This window comes from Solanum verrucosum, unplaced genomic scaffold (genome assembly GCF_900185275.1).
Source record: "Solanum verrucosum unplaced genomic scaffold, falcon-dt-bn FXZP01000147.1, whole genome shotgun sequence".
Lineage (NCBI taxonomy): Eukaryota > Viridiplantae > Streptophyta > Magnoliopsida > Solanales > Solanaceae > Solanum > Solanum verrucosum.
In genome coordinates, this window is record NW_026020343.1 from 2,494,704 (window position 1) to 2,507,710 (window position 13,007).

Sequence of the window (13,007 nt, forward strand, 5' to 3'; positions counted from 1 at the left end):
TCTTCATGCGACTCCTCACCGCCTCTGAGAAGGCATATAGTTGGATCCATAGTCATGATATCATCCTATACCCTCGGCAAGGTATAGGATGGGCCCTTGCAACATGCAGCGGGACATTGTATCATTGATAGGCTCATAGTAATGGTTGTCGGTTAGAGAAACTCCCCACAAGTAAAGTATATTATTTTCATGTTGCTTTCATTGTATATGTTATTGTAAAGCTTAAATGGTTTTCACTTCATGTTCATGTATTGATTCAGTTGAGTTGCTTTGAGTCATTCAGTTCATTTATTTGTTTATTCAGCCATATTAATTACATACTCGTACATTCCATGTACTGATGTCATTTGACTTGCATTCTTTTATGATGCAGATATAGGTGTTCATGATTATTAACAGGTGCTTCGTTGAGATCATTCTACACTCATGTTAGCTTTGGTGATCCTCCTTGTATTCCAGAGGACTTCACAGTTACTTTTCAGTTAGTAATTTTGAGGTGTCGTGGGTATTGTCATTGCATCCTTCCTTAATAGTAGAGGCTTCATAGATAGACAGTTTTGGAGAGTATTTCAGTTTCAGATATTTTATTTAAAACTTATGTTTCATGCTTAGTATATTTAGCAAAGTTTTGAGATTCAGTAAAATTGTTTTTAAATGTTTCTTTCAATTTAATGTTTATGTATGCTCAAGTTAGTCTTCCGCTTGTAGTAAGCCCGGATGAGGATTCACTTGGGGACCAGCAATGGTTCTTGAGTGCCGGTCATGTCCAGGGTGTAGGCTCGGATCGTGACAAAAACACTCACAAACAAGAGAGGGAATTACCTAAACGGCGAGATGGATTTGAAGATGATGTTTCACCTTTTGTCCCTCTCAATATCATCCTTACTATAATCCCTACTCAAATTTCAGCTCACACGTGCTATTTCAAAGCCTTTTTACTATTCAATCATCATTTGGTGTTTAGAGAGATCCTTCCATGACTCATAAGTCTATTTCCTATCAGACATGACCATTTTCTTCAGGCTACAATTATTGTGAAAAACATCATTGTATTTACAAGCTATAACATTTTTCCCACATCAATGATTGGACTAAAGTTGAATAATTTAGTAGATGTGTATTCTTTATATTTGGATTTATTTGTGGCTTGATCATTTTGTTCATCGCAAAATCAGTGTTTAAGACAAAGTGGTGAACATTAGAAGAAATTCAAGAATCAATAACAATAACATTACTAGAGTAATTTCTTATGACATTAACATTGCTATAATAGTGAAAAGGATAGATTATGATCATATAAATCATTTATCTAAGATATGAATGCTAGAGTGTAAGCTAAATGTTGATCAATCAGATGTTATATATTGTAATTTGTTGTCTCTTAACAACAGTGGCGTCGCCACCCTTCCCTTCGTTGGAAAATTATACCCTATATACAAGTAAAATGATAAATAAAATGGCTAAATAACATATTTTGGACACCCTTGACACAACAATATGATGTTGCCTAGTGATTTTACTCACAAAATTAATGTGTTCGTGTGTTCGAATCTCACTATAAGCAATTTTTTTCCACTTTTTAAGAAGAGCATGTTCACTTTTGGAAACGCTTCGTGATTTTCTTGCTCCGCCACTGCTTAACAATATTAGGATAGGAAAAAAATTGTTCTTATATGTATCAAAGATATATAGAACATGATATCCACAACTTAAAAAAAATTTGTATTACTAAATTTAATTAGATGAGTTTTAACATATACATACACAAACTATGATCAGCCTTGCAATTTTTTCTTCATTAAGAAAACTTCAGATTAATACAACATAATCTTAGAATAAAATAATCTCTAAACACTTAAACTTTCTTCACGTGAAAGGCCAAAATGAAGCTCTACAAATAGGACAATCCCTCTTCCTCAACAAGTGTTTGATGCAGTTGGCGTGATATTCATATCCGTAAAAAAGTGCCCCAATGGTCTCTTCATGTTTATATTCTGCCTGGCAAATGACACAAATCTCTGCAGATTCTTTTTCAATAACTTTTTCATCTTCTGTGGGATTATTTATGTTTTTAGGTGCAACAACATGATGAGTTCTTGTTTCGACATACCTCATTGTTACTTCATCCTCTTGAAGACGGTGTGAAGTCCCTCCTCTGGTCACTAGAAAGGGGTTGATTGTTGACGAAGAATAATACGGAGGATATCTCCAATTTTGTGAGGGTGGATCTTGCAAATTGTCTACTAAAGCAATTGCCCTTAAGAGAATATTTATTGAATCATAATCACTCATGTTAGTTATAACAACATTAGAAGAATGAGTAGGTGAGTTACTCATTGTTCAATAACACTAATTTAAAGAACAAATTAAACAAAAAGAAATACTAGAAATGCTTCTGAGTTCTTGTAAGGAAAACAAACATCACAAATAATGTATAATAGATTTGACTGACATTGAACTATATACATTGATGGCCTACCATATTTCACAGTTCATTTGAAAAAATAATAAATTACATTCCTAATTCATTTTGAAATCAAATTTATTGAGATTATAAAATATACATAGAGATGTCCTACCATATTTTCTAATTTATTTGGAAACTTAATTAGTGTCATTCCTAATTTGTGCAGAATCAGATTTAGTGACAATGTTAAATATACTTACATATAGCCTACCATTATTTCTAGTTCATTTGGGACTCCATAAATTTTATTCCTAATTTTCTTTGGAATCAGATTTATTGATATGGTTGTTATTTACTTTCCTAAATGACTTTAGTTCTTATAATTAAATCTTTTGGTTTTGGAAACTAAATGCAGAAGGAAGTAAAAGGAAACACAGTAAAAGTTAATAAGTTATATAAATTGTGTAAGATCACCAGAAAATTAGTCAGATTCTTCATAAAAATACGTGGTTCTTTTGGATTAATCTGTGGCTCAATTATTTTGTTCATCACAAAATGAGTGTCTAAGGTAAAATGGTGAATATTAGAAGAAATTCAAGAATCAATAACATTTAGTCATTAACATTAACATTACTCGAGTACTTTTTTAATGACATTAAAATTACTATAATAGTGAAAAGATAGATTATGATCATATAAATCATTTATCTAATGAAAAAACCTTACCACCTAAGCAAGAACCAGGTTTTTGTCAAATTTGCAAAGATTAAAACGCAACATAATAAAACAGAGAAATTATCGTGGAAACCCTCCTTTCTCAAGGGAAGAAAAACAACGACCTACACTCGTATGATTTTTCACCAAACTCCACTAACTTCAAAGAGAAACTTTTAGATTACAACTCTATAATCAAAGGGGTGAACTCTAGTACCTCACCTTAACAGTTCGCTCAAACTGTTCAACGGTTAACTATAGCCGTAGACTATACTCTCTAATAAGTCAAATCCACATCTTGTTACAAAGTTCACAAATTCTCTTTCACTCTTAGAACAATTATCCCTAAACAATAATTTTTAAGATGAAACAATGAGATCTAAGCTTTAGAAAGAAAATCTAACTTTAGTTCTTCTTTCCTCTGTCGTCTTGATCTTCTTCGCCGCACTGCTCTTGGCCCAAAGTTCTTTTGATTTATTAATTGCAAAAGCTGTGTTTTTCTTGATCAACGATCCTTTTTTAAGGGTGGATTAAACCCTAATTGAGTCCTACAAGGAAAGCAATTATTTCCCTAGAAAAGCATTCTTATTTGTATAAGTAGTCGTCTGCATTACTTTTTCTTAATTAGGAGTGTTTGCTTTAGGCGCATTATTTCTTCCTTTAATATTTGCCTGAGATGCGTTAATTCTTCTTTCCCGCTCTTTTATCTCATTTCTGGTACATTCTTGTGAACATGGTGTTGAAACCCTATTTTGACCCTTATTTATTTCAATTCATTATTTTCGAGCAAATCTCCTTGACATTCCTTGTTTTTTTTTTTTTTGAAAAGGGATTCATTATATTAGTCTTTCCTTATGCATATACGTCCAGTTATGATTCTTTTCTCCACAAGTGTTGGCATCTTATAACCCATGCTAATGTTTTCCTTAAAACTTGAAAGTTAGCTTAAATTCTAGTGTTAATTTTATTTTATTTTTAGATGTTGTATCTGTTAAGTTTTGTCTTCTGGAAATCAATGTTGATCTTTGTGTCTAATAAAGCTATTATATCCTCCTTGTTAGTGTAGTGATTTATGTTTGGTTCGTTAAAATGAATGGATTATTGCTAAGCTTTGAGACTTCATAATCATGATATCTTCACTTCTTTGAGGTGTGCCCAATTCTTTAGAACAGTAGCATAGAAGCTGATCTGATTTGGTGCCATTCTCCCTATATATTAGATAGTATATATATTTGTGGCGTGACTTTACTTGGCTTTATCTATTTTCGTTCACTATTATTTAAAGTTGTTTATCTTACTAATCTCTTTACCTCCTCTTTACTTGCATGAACTTTGGAGCAAATATGGGGTCCCAATTAAGGACTCGCATAAATAGAGTCTCATGGACTCGACACCATCATACCCGGACATGGATTTGACATCTTAGATTATCCAAATAGCAACAAAAACAAGTGGAACTCATCCGGGATCGCCTATATGACTGCTTATATTACCAGGGGCGAACCCACGTGTTGAGGTTTGGGTGCTCGAGCACCCATTGATCCCGACAGAAACTTTGTATATGTATATAGTTTATCTCATTTCAACATGCTTAGTGCGTTGACGCTGAACAGGATTACCAGCAAGATATATGGCACTCACATTGTCACAATACACCAATGTAGCCTGTTGGATTGGACAATGAAGTTCCAAAAGCAAATTCTCAACCAACATGACTCAGAAACCACATTCGCAATCAACTGACACTTAGCGGACCAAGAGATCAAGTTATCACCCAGAAAGACACAGTAACCCGACGTTGGACGTCGTGTGTCTGGGCATCCACCCCAATCAGTATCGGTGTATGAAATAAGAGTGGATGTGGATGAAGAAAATAGGTGAAGACCAAAGTCCATAGTACCCTGTATGTAGCGCAAAATGCACTTAAGTGGGTGCATGTGTTCCTCCCTCGGGTCATGCATGAATAAGCATACATGTTGCACTGCATACGTAATATCGGGTCTTGTGAACGTAAGGTACTGAATTGCTCCAGCAAAACTCCTATAAAGAGATGGATCCTCAAACGGTTTGCTCGTAGTAGTACCAAGCTTCGGTTTTGTATCAATCGGAGTGGGAGATGCTTTGCATGATGACATGACAGCTCGTTCAATGATCTCAGTAGCATATTTCTTTTGTGATAAAAATAAACCACCTTCATGACGAGTGACTGGAATGCCTAGAAAATAGCTCAAATTGCCCAAGTCCTTCATAGCAAATTCCAAGCTAAGAAGGGAGATGATTGACTGATGGATCTTATTCGAGGAAGTAGTCAAAATGATATCATCGACATATAGTAAAAGATAAGCCATAGAAGTACCTCGATGATAAATGAACAACGAATGATCCGAAGTACTTTGAGAAACCCAAGAGTACGAACATAGTCAGCAAAGCTCTTATACCAAGCCCTTGGAGCCTCTTTGAGCCCATAAAGAGATTTCTTCAACAAACACACATGATTAGGGCGAGTAGGATCTCGGTACCCCAAAGGTTGATACATGTAAACAGTCTCCTTGAGTTCCCCATGTAAGAAGGCATTTTTTTATGTCAAGCTGATGAATCTGCCAAGCCGTAAAGAAAGCCAAATTGAGAGCCATTCGAATAGTCACCGGTTTGACGACCGGACTAAACGTCTCACCACATCCACGCCAACCTGTTGAGTTTTACCATCACCTACAAGACGGGCTTTATGCCTCTCTAATGAACCATCAGATCTTTCTTTATGAGCAAAAATCCACATAGACCTAATTACATTAACATTTGGAGGATGGGGAACCAACTCCCAGGTCTTATTTTCAATAAGAGCATTATATTCATCATCCATAGCCAACTTACAATTCAGGTCACAAAGAGCAGACACAGGGTTACGAGGGAGGGGTGATTTAGACGCTGATGTAAAAAGGCTGAAAGACTTCTTAGGCTTTGAAATCCCTTGTTGACTCCTAGTAACTGGACTCGTGGGCAGATGTGAGGGAGAGATTGGAGTGGGGCGAGGAAGAGAGTTGGATGGGAGAGTGGAAGGAGTAGATGGACTCGGTGTAGTCAACTATGGAAGGCCAGTGGTCGACTGGGGAAGGGCGTGTTGCATGCTGGGCACAGCGGAACCACTCGCTAGGCTAGGCGAGGTGGGTACGGGTGCGTTATGAATAGGTGCAACTTGTGGGTTAGGAGAGGTAGTGAAATGATGGACCAGGTAGGGACATGACCCATCGTCTAGAAACCTATAAGTGTGAGTTTGAGGAGTATGAGACTTTGCATAGGGAAATTGTGTCTTATCAAATATTACATGAAGGCTAATGATGATTTTTCTAGATGACAAATCAAAGCATTTATACCCAAGATGATTTGACAGATACCCCAAAAAAACACAAGGAGTTGACCGGGGTTGGAGTTTGTTTATGGTTGTAGAGGGAATAAGAGGATAACATAAACACCCAAACACCCGAAGATGAGAATAAGATGGATCTTTTTGATAAAGGATGCAGAGAGGAGATTGATAACTTAATAGCTTATAAGGAAGGATATTGAGAAGGTAAGTCGCCATTTGCAACGCATGATGCCAAAAGGAAGGAGGAAGGGAAGCATGGGCCAATAAGGTACGAACAATGTTGTTGATCGTACGAATTTGTCTTTCAGCTGTCCCATTTTGAGGGGATGTATGAGGACATGAAAGACGAAACGAAAGACCATTTGCTTTACAAAAATCCCAAAAGGGGCCATTATCAAATTCTGTGCCATTATCACATTGTATATTCTTTATGTCCCGCTCAAATTGGGTTCCAATAAATGTCTTGAAACTCAAAAATGTGGAAAACGTTTGTTATTTGTGCGATAAAGGAAAAGTCCACAAACATTTTGAATAATCATCCACAAACAAGACATAATATCGATGACCCGCTGAACTCAAAACAGGGGACATCCAAAGATCACTATGGATAATATCAAATGGCATAACAGTGCGAGAATTTGAAGGATAAAAGGGCAACTTAACATGTTTTCCAAGAGGGCAAGAATGACAAATACGAGTGTCTTTAATTTGATTGCATTCAATCAATTTATTCTTCCTAAGAGAGTTCAAAACAGGTGTTCCCAGGTGACCCAGACGATCATGCCAAAGGGATGGTGCCAAAGCAGCAAAAGTAGATGGAGAAGTGGTTGGAGTAGTGATGGGGTACAACTCGCCCTGACTTTCACACCTCATTATCGGTCTCCCCGTCCGAAAATCCTTCACAGAAAACCCACACGGATCAAATTCAACAGAGACAGAGTTTTACTTGTAAGGGAGGACACGACGAAGATAATTTAGTGTGACCATAACCATGAATTGGAATTGATTGACCATTTCCAACTATTATACCCCGTTTATTGCTCATATTAAAATAAGACATGAGGTTACCTTGTGCGGATGTCATATGAGAAGTGGGACTGGTATCCATGTACCAATTTGCATCCAAAGGAGTGATTCTAAGAGCATGCATTGCAGTTTCAATGTCAGTTGGAGATGGAACTGCCGTGTATGCCTGCTGCGGTCTGGGCCCAAGTATACCAGGTTGCTGTTTCGGCTACTGTCCATAATTGGGCCTTGTCCATGAGTTTAATGGATATGGACAAGGAGGTATAGCCCAGCGAGCCCATGGTGCCATCCAAGGCCATGACTGACCTCCAGCCCATGGAAAATTGAGTGGTGAATGCTGACCTGCTGGCTGTTGTCCGCCACCGCGGCTGTTGTCCGCCACCGCGGTTGTTGCCGCCCTCCATCTGACCACCAACTTCAGTCTTAGCCCCACCGCCGCTACCACCCTTTTTGCCTCCACAACCACCAATGTTGCTGCGATTATTGTTGCGGTATTGGTTCCTTTTCCCACCATTAGTATTACGGTGTGAAGAGGAATGATCAACAATATCATGCGAGCCAGTCGACTCACGAGAAACCATAGCTGATGAGGAGTTATGTGCCGCCTTCTTAGCAAGGCCGGCCTCTTCAAGAGTGAGCATCGAGCGGGCCTGATAAAATTGGGGTAAAGGATCACGTTGGCGAATGAGAGTGGCCACACCTTTGTAGGGTTCGGTGAGGCCAGAGACTAGTTGAAGAATTAGTCTATTGTTGTCGACGGGAGAGCCGACATTCTTTAGTTGGTCCGACAAAGATTTGAGGTGCTGACAATAGGCAGAGACACTTGGAAAATCTTTCATGTTCACATGAGTGAAATCGTACTCAAGGGTGACGGCACGAGAGTGTTTGTTATCTTGGAATATGTCACACAATCTATTCCAAGCCTTCATTGCCGTGGTGTCGGGCACAAGAATCGTATGTAGAAGATCATGAGATATAGTGGCATAGATCCACTGTAGAACAGTAGCATCAAGATTCGACCAAAGTTCTTTCTCCTCCTCTGTTTTCGGCGTTTTCTCTTTGCCCTTTGCCGGAGGAATAATATGGTCAAGAACTTGATGGGATCATGCATGAATCTTAAATAGTTCCGCCCATGTGGAATACTGGACTTTTTCCATCTCAAGAACGATGGGAACATGGTTCTTGATGTTGGATACAGCAAGAGCAGGGTGAAAGGACGATTTTGATTCCAACATGATGATAGAGAAGAGACGAAGAAGAGAGAGGGGGGGTAGACGATTTTGAAGAGGAAGCGGAAGGTTTTCCCCTAGAGCTCTGATACCATGAAAGAGTTTGATCCCCTACCTTATTTCATTGATATCAATGGTTTATATACAATCAATACAAGACTATAATTAAGGAAACTAACTAGCTATAAGAGGAACTAAATATACACTTAACTAATGTGATATATACAAAGAATCAGAATATCTTTATCATATATTCTAACACCTTCCCTTTAGAATAAATTAGACTTCTTACCTAGAATCGCATAAGGTTAAGTAGACCTAAATTTAGAGGTAACTTGACATAACTTTAGCAGGATAAGTGGCCTAATTCACCTTTAAAAATAATTAGGTGGCGACTCCTTAAGTTAATTATTTAGGAATCACCAATATGTTGTACACTATTTGACGCAAGTTAAAATTGGATATACAGCTTGGCGACTCCGATGGGAATTTAGGTTCTAAACCATATCAGGCTTAGGTTAATAATTAAAGCATTTTTCTTGTTTCTATTAATTGCTTGTTTTATTTTAATTGCCTAATTCTTTATTTATCATGCATATGTGATATTGATGGCTCTTTCAATCCGGCGAAATGAAATTGGCGTGTACCAATTTGGATTAATACTTTATATAAATTGTTTATTTGTTATTACTTCATATAAATTGTCATCCCGTTTATACTTCCTCCGATTTTGGTACATTTGCACACCCGCAAATTTCTTTCAAAATCCTAATATTTAGGAGAGTTGACGTATGTGCAGGGTGTCTGGATCTTTTTCTGTGTGACCGTGTAGCCTTCTCACTCGAGTTGTCCATCAAAAATAAATTTGTTAATGGAAATTAAATTTCTATCTATAAGTTTTTTTAGACATTTTTCTATCACTTCTTCCGTGCTTTTTAACTCTTCTACCTTCAAAAATCCCTCTCAACCCATAACTCCACAAGTTTATCTACAAAAATCAGTTTATCCTCTGATAAAATTGCAAAATACAGAAAGCATGGTTTTAGGTGAGAATACAAGTGATGGTAACTCAAAGCCAACACTCTCATCCATTGGTATTCAAGATCTGTGCTTATTACTGAACTTACATTCTCAACAACACTTTGCTACTCAGCCACTTCCACATTCCGAGTAGTCAAGATAATTCGGCTTCAATTATTATGGGAAACATATATAGTTTTATTTCATACCAAGCTTTTGTACTCCATATGTCATCAATGACAACCAAATATCTCCCACCTTTTAGAAGCTTTTGCAGTCTGTCCGCTAGTTGGAAATCCTTTTGGCGCTCATAATATTCATTAGTATTTCCATTTATATAAGAAAGAAGGCCTAGAAGTACATTGCTTGCACAATACTTTAGTGAAACAGTAACTTTTTCATGAATTTCAAATCGAGACATAATGAATTGATCATCATAAAAAAATTTTAGCCAAGGTTGTCTTGCCAATGCCCCTATCCCTACAATTGAGTCAACTTCTAGTTCTCTTGCTCCTCTAGCAAGTTGTTCATGCATCATCTCAAATTCATTTTCATAACCAACCATCATAATCTCTGGCTCTAAGGTATGTTGGGATGTATCGTCAAGAGTCAAATTTTTTGCTTTCAAATCTTTGTTGTTGGCATTTGTCCAACATTCCTATCCACTGCTTTGTGGTGGAACCAATGTGCCTTACTTCTCGTTCAGGAGTGAACGGATTTTCCAAATAGCTATCCTCCGTGATATTGGTAAGTTTGCAATGAAAACCTTTCTTGATTCCAAGTCAACCATATCTTGTGCTTTGTATGCTAACTGTGAGATTTGAGCTTCCAAGCCTGCCAACGCCTCGAGATCCACCGTAACTTTCCATGGTTTGTCCAGAATAGCTCTCAAAGATTCAAACTTTTCATATATAGAATGATTGTAAATTACATCCAGTAAGTTGCATTGATTGGTGTATGGTATTGTGCTCATAAGGCAAGTAATAGCAGCATAAGCCATAGTCCCTCTTTCTCAGTATAAGACTTGCTCTGATTTAAGAGAAATTTGACACTCGAAAACGCAACTATGTTACATAAATTGCGACAGAGGAAGTAATATTCTTTCTTTATTTGTTTGTCAGTTAATGGAATGTTATCTCATTTTATGTGAAGGGATGGAATGGAGTTTAAGAAACAACATATAGACTTTTAAAAAATCTTATTCAGAAATGCACATAGAATGTTGAGATTACACAAAGAGATATACATAAAGGACCAAGGACCATATAAAAAGTCTAATCTGAAATGGTAGAAAATTATGAAATACAAACATAGATTGTAAATAATGTATATGGTTTTATATAATTATGTATATAATTTAATAGTACATTTTATGACTATTAAAAACTCGTGTCAAATTTTTTTGTTTCACTCAAATATTTTGTCAAATTAGTATTAGTTAGTTAGTAGATTATATTTTTGAATTAACTATTTCATATTTATTTTATTTCGTTAAGATTAATAAGCTTGTTAATTAATCTTATTTAAATCCTAGTCGAATTTAGTAAATTTGGTTACGTTCTTAATTAGATATGACTATAATTGAAACTGATGTGGCCATGTCCTAATTTGAAATCTAACCTTCTTTGTTATAAATCTAACTATTTTATTAAAGTGAAATTTTTTGTTAGACTAATATTTTCAAGTTATAGCAATAGAATAAAACTTTCAAGTTGTAACAATAAAATATTTCAGGTTGTAATATTTTATTAAGAAAAAAGATTTTTTAAGTAATTGTAAAAAATATTTTTTTGAAAAAAAAAAGATGAAAAAGGAAAAAAAATCAATTTTGAAAAAAAGAAAGATAAAATACGGATAAAGGTGTATTAATTAATTTGGAATTTATTGATGATAATTGTTTTAGCTTAAATTTAGGAGATTCAAACTAATTAGAAATATTTATTTTCCTTAATTCACTCTAATCTGTTAAAATTAATTAAAAAATCTGATTTTATTCATTTTCTACAAAGTTTCTCTCTCTCCATTTTTTTCCAAAATTCTTGTCAGTCACAAATAAATCCATTTTTTTTTTGTTTTAAAAATCTTCATTTTGTTGTGATGGACGATTTCCTATTTATATTAATTAAACATGGTGGTAGATGAGATCCTTCTGGTTAGTATTCTTTATGATTTATTGTTTGTGTTTGTATATTACTGAAACGTAAAAAAAACAATGAAACTATAAATCACATTTTGTGATTTGTTTATGTATACTAGATTTAAGTTGTGATGTTTTTTGTATAAACAATATTTTGTTCATAATACATAATATTTTTTGTGAAACTGTAGTTAATGACATTATTTGATTTTGTTGGTACGTTTGTGTTTGTTTTTTTTTTTTTGGTTATATTGTATACTGTTTATACCATGATTTTGTGTGATATTGGATTAATATATGAATGATTTGAGTATAAATGTATGGAATATTAATAGTATTATCATTGTAAAGTTGTGAAATTTGTGAAAAGTAAAGTATGAAATTTGTTATAACATTGTTATGAAACTGGTATTTCTTTAGTCAATTTGATAATAATAATGAGATGGATTCGGTATGCAGTTTAAAATTATAATATGGATTACTTTTTTTTTTCTTCTGAAAATAGAAATAAAATGTATAGGTTGGAATGAATTTGGTTGTGTAATTGGAATGATAGTGGTATGAAAATTTATTCACTATTGTGTAAAAAATATGAGTAAGAAGTATCATGATTTGTATGAAATGTGTATTAAGTTGGTATGAAATGTGAAATGTTATTTTTTTTATGAAATGTGTTTTATGGTATGAATTTGGGTAGACTGTTTGGAATGCTATTGGTATGAATAAGTAATGACGATTGTGTATAAATTTGTGTGAGAAGAATGATATTGGTATGAAAAATTACTCACTATTGTGTAAAAAATATGAGTAAGAAGTATGATGATTTGTATGAAATGTTTATTAAGTTCGTATGAAATGTGAAATGTTATTTTTTTTTATTAAATGTGTTTTATGGTATGAATTATGATAGACTGTTTGGAATGATATTGGTATGAAAAAGTAATGACGAGTGTGAATAAATTTGTGTGAGAAGAATGAAGTTGTAGATGAAATTTGTATTATCTTGGTATGAAAAGTGAATATAAATACAACATATTTATTATTCATTGTATTATATAAGACTGACTGGTATTTTTTTTTAATGAAATAGGGAAATATGTTGATTTTCAG

At 34.9% G+C, this 13,007-nt stretch overlaps 1 protein-coding gene across 1 annotated transcript; it reads right to left on the minus strand.

Annotated features, from left to right (window-relative positions):
- Positions 1–7,648: 7,648 nt before the first annotated feature.
- On the minus strand, positions 7,649–8,440 carry LOC125837455 (uncharacterized). Its single transcript, XM_049516567.1, has one exon. The coding sequence runs from the start codon at positions 8,438–8,440 to the stop codon at positions 7,649–7,651; it is 792 nt and encodes a 263-aa protein (XP_049372524.1).
- Between the last annotated feature and the right edge of the window lie 4,567 nt (positions 8,441–13,007).

What these genes read in the sequence shown, in the direction of transcription:
- LOC125837455 (XM_049516567.1), bottom strand. Translation starts at nt 8,440, where the DNA reads ATGAAGGCTTGGAATAGATTGTGTGACATATTCCAAGATAACAAACAC.